The sequence below is a fragment of the Gavia stellata genome, chromosome Z (assembly GCF_030936135.1).
Source record: "Gavia stellata isolate bGavSte3 chromosome Z, bGavSte3.hap2, whole genome shotgun sequence".
Lineage (NCBI taxonomy): Eukaryota > Metazoa > Chordata > Aves > Gaviiformes > Gaviidae > Gavia > Gavia stellata.
The window spans coordinates 15,125,993-15,144,353 of NC_082637.1; the positions used below are offsets into that span (position 1 = coordinate 15,125,993).

General features: G+C 41.7%; 1 protein-coding gene across 3 annotated transcripts in view; it reads left to right on the forward strand.

Annotated features, from left to right (window-relative positions):
• The window catches only part of EGFLAM (EGF like, fibronectin type III and laminin G domains), a 77,701-nt gene that overhangs the window by 46,093 nt on the left and 13,247 nt on the right, over positions 1-18,361 (forward strand). For all 3 annotated transcript variants that reach the window (XM_059833621.1, XM_059833620.1, XM_059833622.1), the window contains 8 exons: positions 2,240-2,340; positions 3,586-3,686; positions 4,792-4,936; positions 7,371-7,560; positions 11,291-11,416; positions 12,168-12,411; positions 15,563-15,674; positions 17,222-17,338. In XM_059833621.1, the coding sequence (XP_059689604.1) occupies positions 2,240-2,340; positions 3,586-3,686; positions 4,792-4,936; positions 7,371-7,560; positions 11,291-11,416; positions 12,168-12,411; positions 15,563-15,674; positions 17,222-17,338 (1,136 nt within the window). The remainder of the gene's footprint in view (positions 1-2,239; positions 2,341-3,585; positions 3,687-4,791; positions 4,937-7,370; positions 7,561-11,290; positions 11,417-12,167; positions 12,412-15,562; positions 15,675-17,221; positions 17,339-18,361) is intronic.

The window sequence follows — 18,361 nt, forward strand, 5'->3', positions numbered from 1 at the left end:
GGAGTGGTAGGGTGATGGAGCCACATATGTTGGTAGGCACCCAGGCCTGACAGGGTCCAGCCATGGCATCCACAGCTTCTAGCAGGGACATTCAAGCCCTCTTTGACCCTTGCCTTTTGCCTGCTGCTGAAGCCCTGAACCACCCGCATTTCCAGCATAGTCCATTGGATGATGCTGATCCTGCAACAGGGATGTGGGACAGAGCACCCGTTGTAAAACCATCTCCAGAGGAGGCTTTCCCCATGGTCTAGTGCTGGAGTGGTAGGCCCAGCACTCATGTCAGGCAGCCTGGGGCAAGGGAAGAACAAAACACTCTCCCCAGCTCAGAATGCATGACCTGAAGCCTGGGTCAATGTGCGGAGGTGTGGTGGTCCCTGTCAGGAATTGCCATGCATCCTCTTGGCTCTCTGCACGGTGGCTGAGCCAGGGCAAGAGCTTGCTGAACTGAAGGAGGCCATGCTGCTTGTCCTTCCTTTGCCACCTTCCTGTCCTCTCCCTCTGCCGACCTAACCTTGCCCTTTTGCTGGATCTGACGTTGAGCTGATCACCTGGTGAGCCAGTCCAGCTCACTTACCACACCATAAGCAGGTCACTTCCCTGCCCGCCCCCCCCACCTCGGAGTTGTTTTTCTTCTGGTTTGGTGACCAAGGGGTGAGATGAATGCCAGAGCTCATGCATAGTGAGTGTCCCGTTGCTTGTAGTGGTGCTGTCCCACCAGCTAAGAAAGACCTGATCCATCCTTCTGCATGCTGATCTGATCTGCCAAGGCCCTGCCACACAGCAGAGCATCAGAGACACACGTTTCTTCTGCAGGCTTGTGTTAGACATCCGTGATGCATAGTGTCGTGCATCGGGGATACAGACCCTGAGGGTGTTTGATCTTCTCCTGGTGCTGGAGTAAAGAAAGCTCATTCTAAAAGCAATCTATTGTGACTCAGCCACATGGAGCAGCTGCAGATGTGCTTTTTGGCCTCCATCAAGTATGAAGAGTCAAGAATTTACTTGAACTGACATAACTATACAACTTGTAGAGTGGGTTTGTTAACCACCATTTTTCACAAGGGAGTGTGTTATTCCTTGGTAAGCAGTAGCATCATGTACCAATATTCCCTTGTATTGAATTTCTCCACAGCAGCCAATATTTTTAAATAGTCTATTAATCTGAATGAAAACAGACTTTTTTTTACAATCAACAGCTGCATGGCACTCTGGTCTAGTCAGTTCTGCTTGTGATCAGGGCATGAGTTAATTGCTGTCTGCTGTGGTTGCATTCAGGTTTATACCACCAGTTCTTTTCACCTCAGCCTAAAATGTATGCCTTGCATACAAAAATGCTGAGAGAGATGTGTCCAGATCCAAACAGGCAAGAAAAACCCACCCAGTATTCAAATAGCAAAGAGGAATAGGACTCCTCATCCTTCCTTCCTCATTAGACTTAGATCCTCTGCAAAAATAAGAATTCAGGTCTGAAACTGTGTCTGTCCTCAGTGCTGCTTAGGAAAATGAGCTGCAAACATAGCAGTAAGACATCTCTCTGATTTTCTTTTTCTGTGCTGAAGCCAGGATGGTACTCTAACATAAGACAACAAAGGGTGAGGATTGATAACGCCAACTGACAAGAGCAATATGAAGGGCCAGGGATGGAGAGATGCCTGCAGGCACTCTCTTCTCCCCATCTCTCCCTTTACCTTCTGTCCTGAGCTGGCTTGCGGGAAGCACTGGAAGCTGCTTTGCTCTTATGAGCCATCCAAGGATTCTGCGGATACTGGACGCAGCAGCTATGGAGTAGCAGTGACTAATGTGGCGTGGAGTCTGGCCACATTTCCCGCATATGTTTTTATAATCCTGCAAAACAGAAAATTACTTTCTTGCATCTGTGTTAAATGAATTCTTAAAAGGAGATAAATATAAAGTAGATGGGTTCTGTCTTCTGTAACAAGGATGAAAATCTGGAGAAAGTTCCACTGAAGCCAGCAATTAAACTGTTGAGCAGTATTTGGCCCTCAGTATCCTGTTTCTTTCCAAGTTCACCAGATCCTTGGGAATAAAATTAGTTGTGAAAGGTGGTAGGAGGACAAGGCAATAGGTTAACTGATTGTTGACTGCTGCTGACTAATGCTTGTCTCTGGAGGAACTTTGCCTTGTGTTTTTACCTGATATTATCTAGTGCTAAATGTGTGTATTGATTTTTATATGGGAGAAAAATGCTAAATAACATGCTTCTGTCTTTGCTTTTCAGATATTATTATCCAGTATCCTCAGTTCTCTGGCTACTCATACATCACGTTTGAACCACTGAAAAACTCATATCAGACATTTCAAATTACCCTTGAATTCAGGGTAAGTTTAAGCAATTCCAAGCCCACATAGGAGCTTTAAATTTTATTCGCTTATTCTGATGATGTGGACAATGGAACAATAACTTAGCTTCAGTATAGCTTTAATGTAATTGTAGTGAACCAATACATAATCTTCATCTCTAAAGATCTGGCTTCACCTTCAATAAATGCAAATGAAGATGGTAAACTGAGCTAAAATGTTTACATCCATTATTGGTAGGCAGTGTGTGAGAGAATCCCTGGGACTAGTAATACTGGCATTGAAGACTGGTGGCAATGTACATTGGCAGGGTTATAGCTATGTGAATGAGCTACAGGCTGAAGGACACCTCAAATTTTTATGAATTACAGTTTGGAAGTAGCATGCAGTATTTTTGCATATAAGAAGCTGTGGTCTTGTTCTGCTGAGCAAAATACTGCCCTCTATCCAGAGTTCCTTTCCTATCCTGCAGGATGTAAATAGGCATTATTTTCCACCTCTGAAGTTTAGGACACCAGCTACTAATACGTGCAAGATACTAGACTACTTAAACTACAGTTCTGAAGTGTACATCCCACAGCGACTTGTGTTAATGCTGTGTGTGTGTTACAGGCAGAGCTGATATGGCTGCCTGTAGGGAGGGTGGACGACCGCTCGGATCCACCCCTGCTCCCACATAAGGCAGACTTGCCAGCCTTACAGCCTAGGTATGAGACTGTCACTAGAGCAGCAGCAGTCGGTTGGCTCATGTGGTGCTCTGACACTCCTCTGGCAATTTGTCAGCTTAAAATGCAGGATGACTGCGAAAAGCCACTATGTCAGCTGCTATGTAGATACGGAGAAATCCTGCCTGCACAGGTTGTTTGGCTTCAGAAGTGTCAGGCTCTCTGAACACGTGAAGCAGGGTGTATGTATTCCTGTGCAGTAAGTCTGATGTGTCTGCCCTTAACAGGCTTGCTAGGACAACCTTCCTAGGCTTTGTGCTCAGAGGTCTCATATGGGACATGTCTGACCGTCTTTAATGCTAGTATCATACTATAAGTAGAAGAGATGTTCTTAAACCATTTAAACATTAAGGCAATGTTTTTCTAGGTTCTTCAAATGCAGGATTCAAAATTGATCAACCAATTTCTGATTCTGCAAGTTAAAAACTCCATCTGAAAAATGCTGTCCCTTTTCTGGAGAAAAGTCCCCCAGTGCTGCTTGCATTTATCTGTCACTGTGAGGCTTAGAGTTTGATTTTTCATGTTGATGTTGTGATTGCAGGCTGAATCAGAAGATGGTTTGCTGCTATACTGTGGAGAAAATGAACACGGTCGTGGAGATTTTATGTCACTAGCAATCATCCGACGTAGCATCCAGTTCAGGTAAAAGTCCACCCTAAATCTGAAGTAAAGAGAAGAGGCCGTTGCTGCCTCCTGGGACTTGCTATATGTGATGAGTATCTGTCATGTCTTAGAATTCTGCCCCATGCAGTGCACAAATTGGACAATACTACTTCATTTAACAGTTCTTCAATATTTTTTTCTCTCATCCTTCTTTAGTGTGTGGACATATGCCCTGTTGAACACTTTTTACTCAGACCTTCGTGTAAAGGCAAAATAATCAGTTTTCTTCAAGGCATTGAAGAAGTCTGGGGCTCATTGCTATGTTACCAGAAATGCTAGCGAACCACTGCTTTTGCTAAGCTTATGCTATACCGAACTGTGCATAGTCAATGTTTTTTGCTTCACGGCAACAGGACCTGCAGATAACGTAGCAAAATAAAGGATTTAATGCCAGCAAGGCACCAGGAACTTAATCTTATATCCCTGGTTTAAATGGGAGTTGGATGTTTTTTAAATGAAGATGGAGGGGGTTTCTTGCAGTCCCATAGATATGAAGCATGCAGAAGAATATCTCAAGGATCTCCTTACTTGGGGGGGTGAGTCGTTTGAAGGTGTAGAATAACAAAGTGGGTGATGTGCCTTAGTTGTGTTTCTGTTCACCTGCACTGAACAGCAGTCAGGGAAAATGGCACGTTTTGTGAACATTCAGCTCCATAACAACTCTCCTGGAGGTCTCCTTGTCAATCAGTACTGAGTTTCACATAGAATCGCAGAGTTATTAATGTAAGCACTGCGTTTCACCAGGGAGCTAGAAAAATTCCCAAGATAAATTACAGTGATAGCAGGAACTCAGATTGTAATAGTCTCCATCCTGAAACAGTTTCAGCTGTTGGCAAGCTTTGTAATGCACTTGGTACGGCCAGAGGATGCAAAAACTTATCCATGGGAGAAAGACAGACAATGAAGTTTGAAACTTAGAACAATTCATATGTAGACCCGCTGTCTAATTTTCCTGTGGTCTGCTAATATGCAATGTGAAACAGAGGTTCCCAGAAGTGGAGGGAAAATGTGGAGTCTAAAACCGACTTTCGGTTTTTTGGTAATGTAAGATTGTCACCTTGCCTTCTGTGTCTCACGCTCCCAGGTTCAACTGTGGCACTGGAGTTGCAGTCATAACGACTGAAAACAAAATCAAGCTGGGGAACTGGCACAGTGTCACATTGTTCAGAGACGGGATAAATGGCTGGCTCAGGATGGACAACGATGCTCCAGTGACAGGAAAATCTCAGGTGGGTAGTCCTGCACCTGCAGCTTGACCTTGGGCTCTCTCAAGATTATGATGACATTTTTTCTTGCCAGCAGAAGTCTGATCAGATTTAGAAGGTACATTTTTATTTATCAATGTTGGGGCATTTAGTGAACCAGGATCAGTGTACAGATTACTCTTCCACATGCGTAGTTTAGAAATCGTATAGATAAATATCCCAGTGTTGAATCCCATCATGGGTTCCGTGTTGTCCTCCATGCTTGCCCTGCTGCCCTTCTGCTACGCCTCTCTAGTCTCAGATACAGGCTGCTGTTAAAAGTTTGCTAGGTTTTACAGCTGCTGTCCCTGATTGCCTTCTTTTTCAAGCCTCAGAGAGCTGCTCTGCTTCCTCAGCCAGAAAAATTAGATGCATATGTGTATGCATGTATATATTTAAATGCATATAGCCACATGAGGTTTGTATACAGAAGTGTAGTTACGTGTATACCATGGACATAGATTTAAGCACACTAATGGAGATAGACATTCTGCCCTGACTTGTATTAACACCAGCAATTTCATATGAGGCCACCAGCATAAAATATAATAGCGGAAGATGTCTTGACTTGCTTATCTGTTGCCAGGCCAGAAAACAGAAGCGGAATTAAGGCACTGAAAAAAAAGGCAGTTGCAGATTGTTTCAGATGTCTTTTCTCTTCCCTTTGATAGCCACTATTGGCATGCCATCCCTAGCCCTGAAAAAAAGTGGCTTCAGACATCTTATTACTTTACACTTTCATGTGCAGGCACTGAAGGGAAAAAAATGCTGCGCATTGAGTTCTCATCAGCTGGAAACGATGGAGGAAAGAATTTCCATGTCTGTCACGTGTCACTATGTGTTACGAATGCTGTGAGGCCACACAAAGGGCAAATGTGAATCAGGAGAGATATGTCCCACAAAGACTAGTTCAGCACTTTGGTAAGACTGCATCTGGCTCCACATGGCCAAGAAGGATGAAGTTGAAGAAGTAAAGGTGCAACAAAGGACTAGTAGGAGGGTCGTGGTTCACAGAGTCTATTACAAGAACAGTTTGACAGTGGACACACATCTTTCTAGCTACAGGTATACCAGGTGCTCCAGGTGCTGTTCTCCACCAGAACTTGCTGCTCCTGTAGTATTGTTGCTCCAGTGAGTCCTCCTCAGCCCTTCCTAGTTAGAATGACTGAATTAGTCTCAGCAGAGTGGTAGCCTTTTCTGACCTGGTTCATTTTGACTGGAACAGTTTAGGGAGTGCCTACAAGAGAAGTGGAGCTTGGCAGACCAAGGAGGGTAGGAGCATCAAAGGCACTGGAAAACGGCAAGCGGCTGGAGACAGGCTGGAGAGCTGTATGCCCACAGGCCTGGCATATACGCACCATGAAACCCTGTGGACATATGAACTCTCTTTAGCCATAGGCTCCACCTGAATTATTTTTCCTTGCTGAAATTGAGATCTGTTTGATGTGTTTCTGCAGTGCACTGTGCAGTGAACACCCCTAGACACAATAACCTTGGCTTATTTAGCCTGGCAAAATATAGCCTATGGGGATATAATTTATTGTTATAAATACCAGGGAGGCAGGGCAGGGGTGAAAAATCCAGACAGCTTTTAGGCTAAAGGTCATCGCTGGCAGGAGGACACTTGCCTATGAATAAATGTGCGAATTTTGAATGTTTTCTTCTAAAGGGCAGTGAGGTTTTGAAACAGCCTTTGAGTAGGAGGCAAAAGACATACACACTGACCTATTTATGGAAGGAGTTATGACTCCATTGTCCGCAATAGCATGGAGTTTGATTCTATGATCCAAAAAGTTCTGTTTAGTTGGGGTTTTTTATTCCTTCCTGGGCACTATAGCAGTGTTAGTAAACTTGTATGTGTATGTTTCTGTAGGTAGATTAAGGTAAAAAAAAAAAAAGATGGGGAGTAAATTTAGTGCTGGCAAAGTGAGCAAAACCCCACTGAAGTTGTAGTTGTGTCAGTTTATGCCTTGTCTTGGTTTTTCTTGTTGTTTTTTTGTCATTTTATTATTATTCAGCATTAAGCACTTTCTGGGTTCTGTGCAAAAGGCAATATCCCATTGGTCTGTGTCCCACAGGGCTTAGAGTTTCGAAGACAAACAATTGTGGCAAAATTAAAGGTAGAAATTGCAGCAAAAGGCAGATCACAATCCCTCCTCAGAACATAGTGATTTTTAAGCTTTTTATGTTGCATTAAATAGTCCATGTTATCATGATGGATGCAGGTGCAAAAAGTAACATTTAAAGCGATAGACTGGGTAGAGTAATGACTAATGGAAAGGAATTACCAATGAGCGACCTGCATATCCCCTGACACAATTCTTTGTGGAGAAAAAAATTGATTATACATAGAGTGGCTTAATTAGTTATCCTGTGTTATATCTGTTCTACACCATGTCGTCCTCTGTTTTCCCTTCAGGGCCAATATAGTAAAATTACATTCCGGACTCCCTTCTACGTTGGCGGTGCCCCCAGCGTGTACTGGCTGGTCAGAGCCGCAGGTACCAACCGTGGGTTTCAGGGCTGCGTTCAGTCCCTCAGTGTCAATGGAAAGATAATTGATATGAGACCCTGGCCATTAGGAAAAGCTGTCAGTGGTGCTGATGTTGGTAAGTGTAATGGTATGGGGTCTGTAATCAGTGATAAACCAGGGGCTACTTTTTTTGCCTGTTGAAAAAATTGAGCAATGGTCCAGGTTTGAGAGATGGAATGTGTGGTTTCTATTTTTGGCATGGTATTTCTCTGTGGCTTTGTACATAACTTTTGCTGGGTCTGTAACAGGAGAATTTTATCACTTTGTACAAGTAAACATCACTGTAGTATATGAAAAACCCTTGTGGATGCAGTTATGCAGCACAATGGTAAAACCAGTTTTCATGAGCAAACAGGAAACTCAGTGTTGCTGATATAATTACGTCTGCACCGGTATTTCTGCCAACATGTCTCAGGATGCCTCTTCATGCTCCTGACTGATACGGTCATATCATCAGAAATCAATAGTATGCACGCTGTGTTTGTATTTAAAACACTGTGGACACAACTAAATGTGTTTTGCCTGAAGGCATTGTTGCTCTTGTCCAAAGCAATGCAATCTTTCAGACCCACAGCAGTGCTGTGGCCATTCCCCATGAAACCCCATTACTGCTGAGGCAAATAGGCTTCCCTGTCAACCATCCATTGTTTTAATTTCCAGTATGTTTTGAAAGTACCATGGAATAAATTCTTTGAACAGCTTTATGAAGTGGTATTATTATCTCCCCTTCACAGATTAAAAGATGGAGAAGCAGAGAAGTTAATTAACTAGTCCTGTCTTATTTATTCATTTCTATTTCATCCATGTAATGGGCACTTGAAAAAAAGACAGGGAAACAAAATCCTTGCTTTAATGACCTCCCAGTCTAAACAGTTTAAGAGTAAGAGTAAACCCAAGTCAGAAAGCAAGTGGTAAAGGCAGGAGATAGACCCCTTATCACTAAACTCTCTGTGCCATGCTTCAGCCACAAAGTCATCTTTCTTCTCTTCTATAGCTGTGCATTTGGCATCCCAGGAAGGAAGTGATTAATGAGAAACTTCCTAACAATCACTCTGTATTCTCTAGATAACATGACCAAACCTCTGTGCAATACAGGCGGGGAACACAGTGGCCCAAGAAACAGATGCTGAAAAGAAGAACTTTGGAAGCAGAGAGTAATTTCACAATAGAGTGAGAATCTATGGAATTTAGATAGATAGATGAAAGCCCTGCTGAAGTTCTCCAAGCCCTAATCTCTATTGCCTTTTGGTTGCAGCTAGCTTCATTCCCATCCATGAATGCTCCACATGCTACTGTATTAACAGTCAACGTCAATGAAAATAAATGCTGGGTTCTGCCATGTGTGACTCAAAACTGAGTGATAGAGCCTTGCTGTCCTTACGTGGCTGCACATGCTTATATGAAACTGTACCAGGAGAGACTTGCGAACAATATGCCATATAAGTTAAGCTTAAAATAAAAAAATTGCAAGTGAACTCTGCTAGGGTTTAGGGATGGTTTTTGCCAGCCAGTCTGTTTTCTATTGGCACAGTGTATAAATTAGGGGTGCTGTGGTATGTGGACTGCAGAATTGAGGGTGGGGAGGAGAGGGGTCCATCCTGCCCCTGCTCCATCTCTGCTGGCTGCAGTGGAAGTCCCACCGGACCGTGAGCTAAGGGGCTGATTGGGGAGGCAGCGCTAGTGGTTTGGAGCCAGCGCGGCAGGACCCTGTAGTCCCACGGCAGCTTCCCTCCTTCCTCATCTGCTAGTGCACCCAAGCAGATGCAGCCATCAGACCTGTGGTTTGCCTTTTTGGTGTAGTCACCTCTGCTGGCCCGAAGGCTGTGATAAGTCACTGAGACATTGTGAGAGCAGCCTGTCCTTAAATACCGAGACTGCTCCAGTTCAAGCTGTCCCTCAAACCAGTGAGCCTGTGACTTGTTCCATTATTGTTATCTTCCTTGTCTTTTTCTGTTTCTCAAAGACTTTGTTTAACTTTGATCTGTTTGAACATACTGCCAGCATTGACTAACAGTGTAGCAGATGCAGTAAAGGTGAGCGTTGTCTTAGTTTTTTGTTTGTGTCTCAACTCGATACATCTAGATCCTTGTTTACCCACATGTCTTGGCTCTGTTTCCTTGTCTGTAAAACACAGCTAGTGCTGCTCATTTCTGTCACTGTCACAATAATTGAGGAGTATGTGAGGGATCTCAGAGACCAGATACCCATCCTGCTCCGGTTCACCGTGGCTATTACAATGCAGCCCAGAAGGGGAAAAGATGGCTCAATAAGCACTGTGAGCACTGCTGCTCCCCCGGCTGGGCATGGGCCAGCCATTTGAAGGGGTAGTTGTCCCCTTCCACATAGAAGGAGAATTTGTTCCCTTCTGGAGGACTTGTGTATTTTGCTTATGCTCCTTGGGTTAGCCCTGGAGCCCTGCATTATGACTGCTGTGCTCAGACCTTTCCTCTTTACAATGAAAAATGGGCCTGGCAGGAGTTCTGTAGATGTGCGATACGAGAGAAGTCTGGTCTGGCAGGGAGTTGTACCAGATGACCTGAGAGTTGTTACTCCCTCTGTCCTGAGTCGGTGAGAAAAGGTAATTTTCCACCATGGGCAGCAGAGTGATTGGGATGAGCTAGCACATCAGCCATTCACATCTACATACTTCTCTGTGCTTTTATTTCTGGCTATAGAATGGGAAATCAAACTGTAAAGCTGGCACTGTATTAAAGCCAGTACCTTATTGAAGATTTGTAGAGTCCTGGTCTGGAAACAATCTTTACAATCAGAGTGCTGTATTTAAACAAAACAAAAAGGGCATATCCCCTTCTTGCAGTAGTTCTGCAAAATTTCTCTCAGTCATCTCAGATAACAAAACTTCTCCAGTGCTTATTGTCAGAGCTGCCTCATGATGCCTGTGTCATCTCCGAGGTGATATTTCAATGTGCCTCAAAATAAATGTCCAGTTCTTAGTTTGTCATAAACACTTTGCCCCTCCAAATGACGTGCTTACACTTGTCCACCACGAATGTCTTATTTGGGCTTTCTTAATCTTATAAGATCAGTTTGTTACTATCAACGAGGAGAGAATTATTTAATCAGAAACTAAAATAAAGGAGAAAGTAAACAAAATCAACAAGAGCTTCATCAGATGTACATTTGACCATTGCATAATCTAATGTTATAGATATCAGTTTTACAATGTAAATGAGTAAATTATTTGTTCTACAACAATTTCAGCTTAATTCCAGGAAGAACAAATCATCTCCTTGTTATTTTAGTTGATATGCCAGCATAGTAGAAATGCTTCTTAAACAGGCCATATGCTGATGATATGGATCCCTTTTAGTGCAGACAAAAGGGCTGATAACTCATTTTAGTTAATAAGATTAGTGGATGATGATTAACACCTTCCATGCTCACCATGGCATGAATTTACAGTGAACAAAGAAGCACTTAAGGTAATTGAAATTAAACACATCACACTGCTTGTAAACAATCTAGAGAGATTTCTGTTTTATGAGAAAATAAAGATAGGAACAAGAGCAGAAGAAAAGTAATCCAGGGAATGATTGAAAGCTACAACTGTCATGGTTTGTTAGTAAGGGCTATTCTTTGCTACTTTTAAGGTCTCTTGCTGGTCTGGTACTAAAAAAAAAGGGCTAAAAACCAAGTTACCTTGTCTAAATTGCACAGCATTTGACAAACTGGGAAAGAATCTAGGCAGGAGAGCAAATTCTATTGTTAGTAGCAATGATCAACAGCCAAATAAATCTTCTTTAACAAACTTTTCTGATAAATCAATGTTCTGGCTCTGTGTTTAGGTGAGTGTAGCAGTGGCATCTGTGATGAGGCATCCTGCATCAACAGTGGTACCTGTACTGCGAGCAAAGCAGATTCATACATTTGCCTTTGCCCTCTTGGATTTAAAGGTCATCACTGTGAAGAAGGTGAGAGGATGCTGGGCTGCGTATATTTCTTTGTATGTCTTAGTGTTCAGTGTGTTTTCCACATAGTGATATCCAAGGAGGTCTTAAGCTATTACATTGACAGAAGAGAGTACTTGTTACTTCGTCTTTTTAAAATCACATAATGAAACCCTCCCCCACCATTCATTTTGGGGCTACATCCAGCTCCTACATAATCAGTGATTCTCCAACCTCTTTGCTTATTTAAACTAACTATAATTAAGCATCTCAAACTTACTTTTCAGAAGTTAGAATACTGTACCACTCCACAGCTGCACGTTAACTCTAAAAAAATCCCCACTTTCCTCCTAAAACCAGTGTCAGTTGTATATTCTGAAATGTGAAGGACCCTATATCAATGTCCTGCTGAAATCACAGAGATACAAACAAATAGTCAAATACATATAGCATTATTTTCTGTGCTGCAGAACTTTTCACACCACCACCCACTGTGTGCATACTTGCTCCTTTGAAAAATACTGTGGTGAATCAGTAAAGAAAAGGAGCACAAAGCTTTATAATACAAATATATCACTGGAAAAGGAAGGGATTAAGGAGGAAAGCAGTGTTGGCTAGGATAAAAAAATGTTTTTAATTTGGAAGATGAAATTTTTAGGTTGTTTCTCTTAACGTTAGCTTTAAGTACCTAACAAGGGAACTGACACTGGTAGGTAGGAGTCAATCCCTTACCTTTGAGCATCAAGTGACCTGCTTGTGTATTCTGGATTTCCAGCACTCACCTTGGCCATACCTCAGTTCAACGAGTCCTTAAGGTCATTTGCTAGCACACCCTGGCCCTTGGAACCACAGAATTACCTTTCCTTCATGGAGTTTGAGATGACATTTCGTCCAGATTTAGAGACTGGTGTCCTTTTGTACAGCTACGACACAGACAGCAAGGACTTCCTCTCCATTAATATGGTGGCTGGTTACGTGGAGTTCAGGTTCGACTGTGGCTCAGGAACAGCTGTTATCAGGTAAACAGCGTTGCTTGTGTTTCCTTTCCAACAGTGCCATGGTGCTGATCCAGGAAACAGCTTCCACAAATACATCAAGACCCTTCAACCTGGAAAAGAAAGAGTTTGGTGGAAGTATGATAAAGGTTTTAAAATTGTGAATGACGTGGACATAAATAAGGAATGATTATTCTGTGTTTTTTCAATATGAAAGAATTAGAAGGAGCCCAGTGAAACTGCAAACCAAAAATTAACAAAGAAAGAAAATAAGACTTTTTTTTTTCAGACAGCACATAAATAAGTTGTGGAAACGAATTGTCACAGCATGTTACAGATGCCAGAACTATAAATAGATTAAAAAAAAAACTTAGACGAATTTGAAGAAAGCTCCATTGAGAGAGATCAAACACAGTTGTACGGATGCAGCCTCTGACTCAGGAAATTGCTAAATGACAAGTTGCCAGAAGCCAGGAGGTTATATCAAGGGAAGAATTACTCTATACTTGCCCTGTTCTTTTCTCTTGCTGAAAAGCGGCAGAAATAGCTAATGTCGGAGACCTTTGCTCCAACCCAAAATGGCCCTTCTTAGAACAGCCTTCAATCTTTTTCTGATTACAGCCATCTCATTCCTATTACTGGCAACCATAAGACATTAAAGTAGATATCATTCATCATTTTTTTTGCCCCAAGAATATTGTTGTGCTTCAAAACACCTTGGACTAAAGTTTAACTGAGATGTAGGCTTGTAAAATGTGGCAAGAGCCACAGGCATGAGCCTGGGAGTGGAAACTGCCCCTTTCTATTGGAAAGCAGAAGAGCAAGCAGGATGCCAGCTAGCACCTGGGTCATGTGCATTGGGGAACAAGAGTGTGGTGAGATAGCTGGGTAATGGGGGAGACTCATGAGACCAGCAGGCTTTGTTGAAAGTTGTCAGGATGTCCTGTACAGCTCCTTTTTCTAGAGAAAGTGTGCAACTCACACCCTGTCATCAGCTCTGTCAGTGATTAAATAAGATAAATAGATTCCCTGTTTTTCATGCCTGCTTAGCCAATATCCACTTAAAAGTCTGCCTTGATCTTCATCATACTGCTTCACGCCTACCCCTTGTCCTAAACAGGGATATAACTCTGGTCATCCTGACTATAGGACCAGGCTTTACTATATTATGATATAACCAGAACACAATCATAATGTCTTTATAATTAAGGATGATGCAAGCTCATTTATGTATGTCAGAAGCAGCAGTAGGAAGGCTGACATTGGTGAAGCTTGGGTTTTGCCTGAAGTGTCCTGGGATGGAAGCAGCACAGTGTGCGCAGGGGGCTCAGGAGGGTGCAGGGATGCCGAGCGGATGGACGGATGCGAAACCTGAGCTATTCACCAAGGTGTCCCAGAGGGGAATTTGTTGTCCCCTGGGATTTCCCTTGGCCAGGCATTCGCAGGATCAAGATCTTCATCATTTGGTGTATTTTTTAAGGTTCAGTTAATGCGGGGAGAAGTAATCCTTAAGCCCACAGCACATGAAGAGCCAGAAGTGTTCAAATGCCTGCAGAAAGCATTACCAGACTCATGCTGGTTTCAAAAAGCCCGTGAATCCAATAGCTAGCTTGCAACTCGGAAGTGATGACTCTGCAAGGCTTAATCATCCCTAATTGTAATTAAATCTAGCAGAGCAGGAGGGTTAGCATGATGATGACCTAATCAACAGAGGAGATAAAATGTATGTATTGCCACTTATTAGGTAGCCAAACCTAACTGGTTCATTTATATGTACATATTGAGTTCTTCAAGGTGATTAAATTCTGTTACCTGTTGATTTACCCAAGGCAGGTAAACCCTGAATGCTACTACAAAAGAAAAAGGACAAGTGAATGGCATTGCTTGATTATATTTTTTTGTGGAGGTTTTCTGAACCAAGTGTCAAAGTAATATTGCCAACATCATCCAAATAGATGAAAATGGGCTTTGAGAAAATTTGGAGGAGTAAAATAGATACAACAAAAAGATATCAAAGTTCATGTTGATTGTTCAGAAAAAAAGAAAAAAATGAAATTGCTATTTTCACATTTTCAAAATTATATAACTTTTTAAATCAGCATTTGAATCACTATTGACTCAGTATTTCAAATTACAATTTTTTCAGTTCTTTCATTTTGAAATGCATCTTTTTTTCATTTTTAAATGTAATTAGCCAGAAAATACAGAACATTGTTTCACGCAAAACAATTTTGTATTTTTTCATTGAAAGCTAGAAAGTCTTTAGGTGCCATAGGTAACCCAGTTTCTGATTTTTCCAGCTTGACCAGTGAATCAAACACAAATTTTCATTGCTCCTGGAGGAAAGGCTGCAAGATAACATTTAGACGTAAAATGCTTTAACCAGTTTAGTAAAATGACATTCGAAAACAAGATCTAAAGTTCTGCAGAACTTGTAAAGGGGAATGTGGCTTTGCCCTTTATACAGGCTGCTATTCCTATTAGTGTTGAACTAATAAAGATTGTAAGAACAGTTTTTAAAGTGCTCCCTTTGGGACTGGTGAATACTTTGCACAACTGGGGATTATTGTTCCTAGCCAGGATCTCATCACATCATTAGGATCATATTTTAGTTGCTTCCCCTTAATGTACAGCAGCTGGGCTGCGTGTGTGCTTGTGTGTGTGTGCGCGCGCGCGTGTGTGTGTAGATTTCACTGTAACAGGCTGCATAAATAGAACTGATAAGCCAACACAAAGTAGTTCTGTTTTAAAAGAGGATGAAGAATGTGAGACTAGATCAGCCATTAAGTGGGAAGCTTTATCTCCAAGCTTAGGTCATTGTGAAATGAGGTTGTACAGTTGAGACAAAAATTTGTCTTTATGCATTATAAATGAATGAGCAGGAAAATTAGCTCAGAGGTAGATGAAACACATGCTGATTATAGAAATGTTTCATTTATAAATAAAAGTAGAGTGCTTGTTACTTGCCGTAGGAACATGGTCTTACTTTCTTTTGCTGCTGGGGCTCAGAAATTGTGTTACTTCCTCACAAGGAAAGAAATGCAGTGATTTATTTTTATTTTTTATTTAGAAAATCATCCCAGAGGACTTGACTTTTTAACATCACAACAATATTTTAAAATATCAGAAAGGCAAAAGCATAAAATACTTGAAAGTTTTCTTCCCCTTCAAACAGGAGTGAAGAACCTGTCAGTCTGGGTCAATGGCATGAATTGCGAGTGTCTCGCACAGCGAAGAATGGTATCCTACAAGTGGACAAACAAAAGCCAGTGGAAGGGATGGCAGAGGTGAGCATATGGCATGGCTTGTCGTGAATACAGCTGTTAGACTATAAAATGTTTGCATGGTAAACTGCACAGGCTGCTCTCAAAGCTCTTATAAGCTCAAAAAAGTATACACGTTAGGGCAACATTTTCTTAAGCCCCAAATTGGAAATTCGTACATGAAGTCTTCCCTCTCAGGACAGGGATCCTTGTAAAGGCAGCTGAAACTACAGCCTTACCTGCTCTTGCCATGTAACTGGACTCACATTTTTGTGTTTCGTTCATACATGTTCTTGAGGTTGTTTTCTTGGTACTTACTGGTTGTGGCTAAGTCTGTGGAATGACATGTGCACGATGAAGTGCGTCATCTGATACTGAAAATTACATTCACAAAGTCCTGTTTTTACTTCTCTCTGAATATTGTGCTGGAAAGGCAGGCCAAAAGAGAATTGTTTCTTTGACTTCTCCTTGCAAAAGTAATTTTCAGGACAGAGTAAGGGCTGGAATACTCAGACAGTTGATGACTTGCATTTTATTCTTCCCTCACTAAGAGGTCATAGTGAGTCAAGCTTGTAATAAGGTGAAATTTTGCTTGTACCGAGCAGGTTATTCACTCTAAGCATTCAAATGCATACACAGAGGTACTTTTTTATCCCAGGTACCTGAGGCTAGAACTGCTTAGAAAATGTCTTTATTCTTTCCTAGTGGAAAGTGTGGCCAGAAAACCAGAACCCAGATCCTGTTAGCAGAAGAATCTGAAGGTTTTTCTGCAAACTGGAAAACTATTGAAAGCTTAGACTTTTCTTGAAAAATGTAAAAAAATTGAAATCCCAATTGTCTGTCAAAAAACAGATTGAGTGGGAAGCCTTCAAATGGAGCAGTTAAGACTTCTTTAGATAGATAGGTCAAGATGAAGACTCCATTTTTTTTCTCTAAGTGCTGCAGTGCTGCTGCAGAAGGAGGTTGGCTGGGATCTGCCAACAGAGAAATCACAGGAGCTTCTGCAGGACTGGAGTTATGCAGTTATCCTGTCCTTAGCTGCTAAACATTTTTCAGTTTACTCCAGGATCCTGACTAGTCCCATCAGGTAACTGCTTCTGGTAACTAATGCAAAATCAGTTTCTTTCATTTAACCCCATAACTTGCTATGGGTTATCTTTTTAGATGTTGGAAACATTGAGTAAGTCTCTGTTGCATGGGTTTTGCTCTGATTTTAACTTTATGAACCTCATTCTGATTCTAGATTTACATCAACGTACCTCAAGTCATTGCAAATAGAGCTAGATGTGCAGTCAGAAATCATAATGAGTCAATCTTTCTTTCTTCCTTCAGTATTCCCATTTTGAAATACTTTTGAGATTTTTCTCAAGTTTCTCTAGTTCTGATTAGGGTAAAGCGCAGTCAGTAGAGAGTGTCCTACAGTGACTTTCTTGAGAGAATGGGACAAAGAAATGCAATAACGGAAGTAAAGAGACACTGAAGTAAGCTATAACATCTAATGTAGGCTAATCTGAAGATAGAAGCATGGTTCCAGCTACTCTAATAAAACGTTATTCTTATGTTTCTTGCAGGGGGCTTTCACACAGATTAAGTGCAGCTCTGAAATATTTATTGGTGGAGTCCCTAGTTATGATGCTGTGAAGAAGAACTCTGGGATCCTCAGACCCTTCAGCGGGAGCATCCAAAAGGTATGTGCCCAGAGAAACACACTGAAGGCATTTATTTCCGTCTCATCCAGTGCACACTTTAGGTAGAAACCTGCCCTTTCACCGCTGGCAGTATTCAAATAATCCAAGATTTCACCTCAGGAGCCCACCACAAAGTGATTCAACACATATTTCACAGTGAAAAGTAATTCTAACTTTAATAGCCAGTAAGCATTACCACTGCCGATCTCCCTATTAATTTCCATACTGTGAGCAGCAAGTGAGCAGAATCCATACAGGATCGAGTTCAGAATGATGCACAAAGCTATGTCAAGATTAGAGTCCTCAGAGTGCCCTGTAGCATCTTATATAAACAAATGAACAGAAGAAATGCTCAAGTACTTCAGCGTATGCACACTGAGGCAGCTAAATGTCTGATGTAACCAATACAGTAATGGGTGAAAAAGAAGGTGCAAATTAAAGTGGATCCCAGCCCAGCTAGAGTATTCTTATACCACACAGCAGTTGCACGCCTCACTGCCTTCCCCTCTTACAATTTTATATGGGGTATATGAATGGAGGAGATCTTTTTCGTTGTTGGCAAACATTAGGAATGATGTTCCAGTGGGGTCAGCTGTGCATGGGTGCCGTTCTCTTCTGGAGAATAAATCTGTAAATTCATAGTAAGGCCTAAATAAATAATAAAAAGAAAGTTCAAACGGAACTAACATTTGCTTTCCCTAGGCATACTTAAAATAATTTGGATAAAGCTAGTGTGTTGGCTCTGAATCCTCAGAGTTTTAAATGAGTGAATTATTGCATCAGATTTACTTAACAAATAAAAAACTCTGATAGAGCATATCATAACAATTGGTCAAGGGCAGAAAGGTAACTGCAATTCAGTGTAAATGGTTTCATCACTTGGGCCAACATTTTTCACTATCTTTGTCAGCTGTCTGGGGGAAAATATGAAGTTCAAGAAAACTGGGGGAGTGTGTAATAGTGATGGGAATAGGTCAGTCACATGAACATCATTGGAAAGGTGGGCTTGACTAAATACAGTGC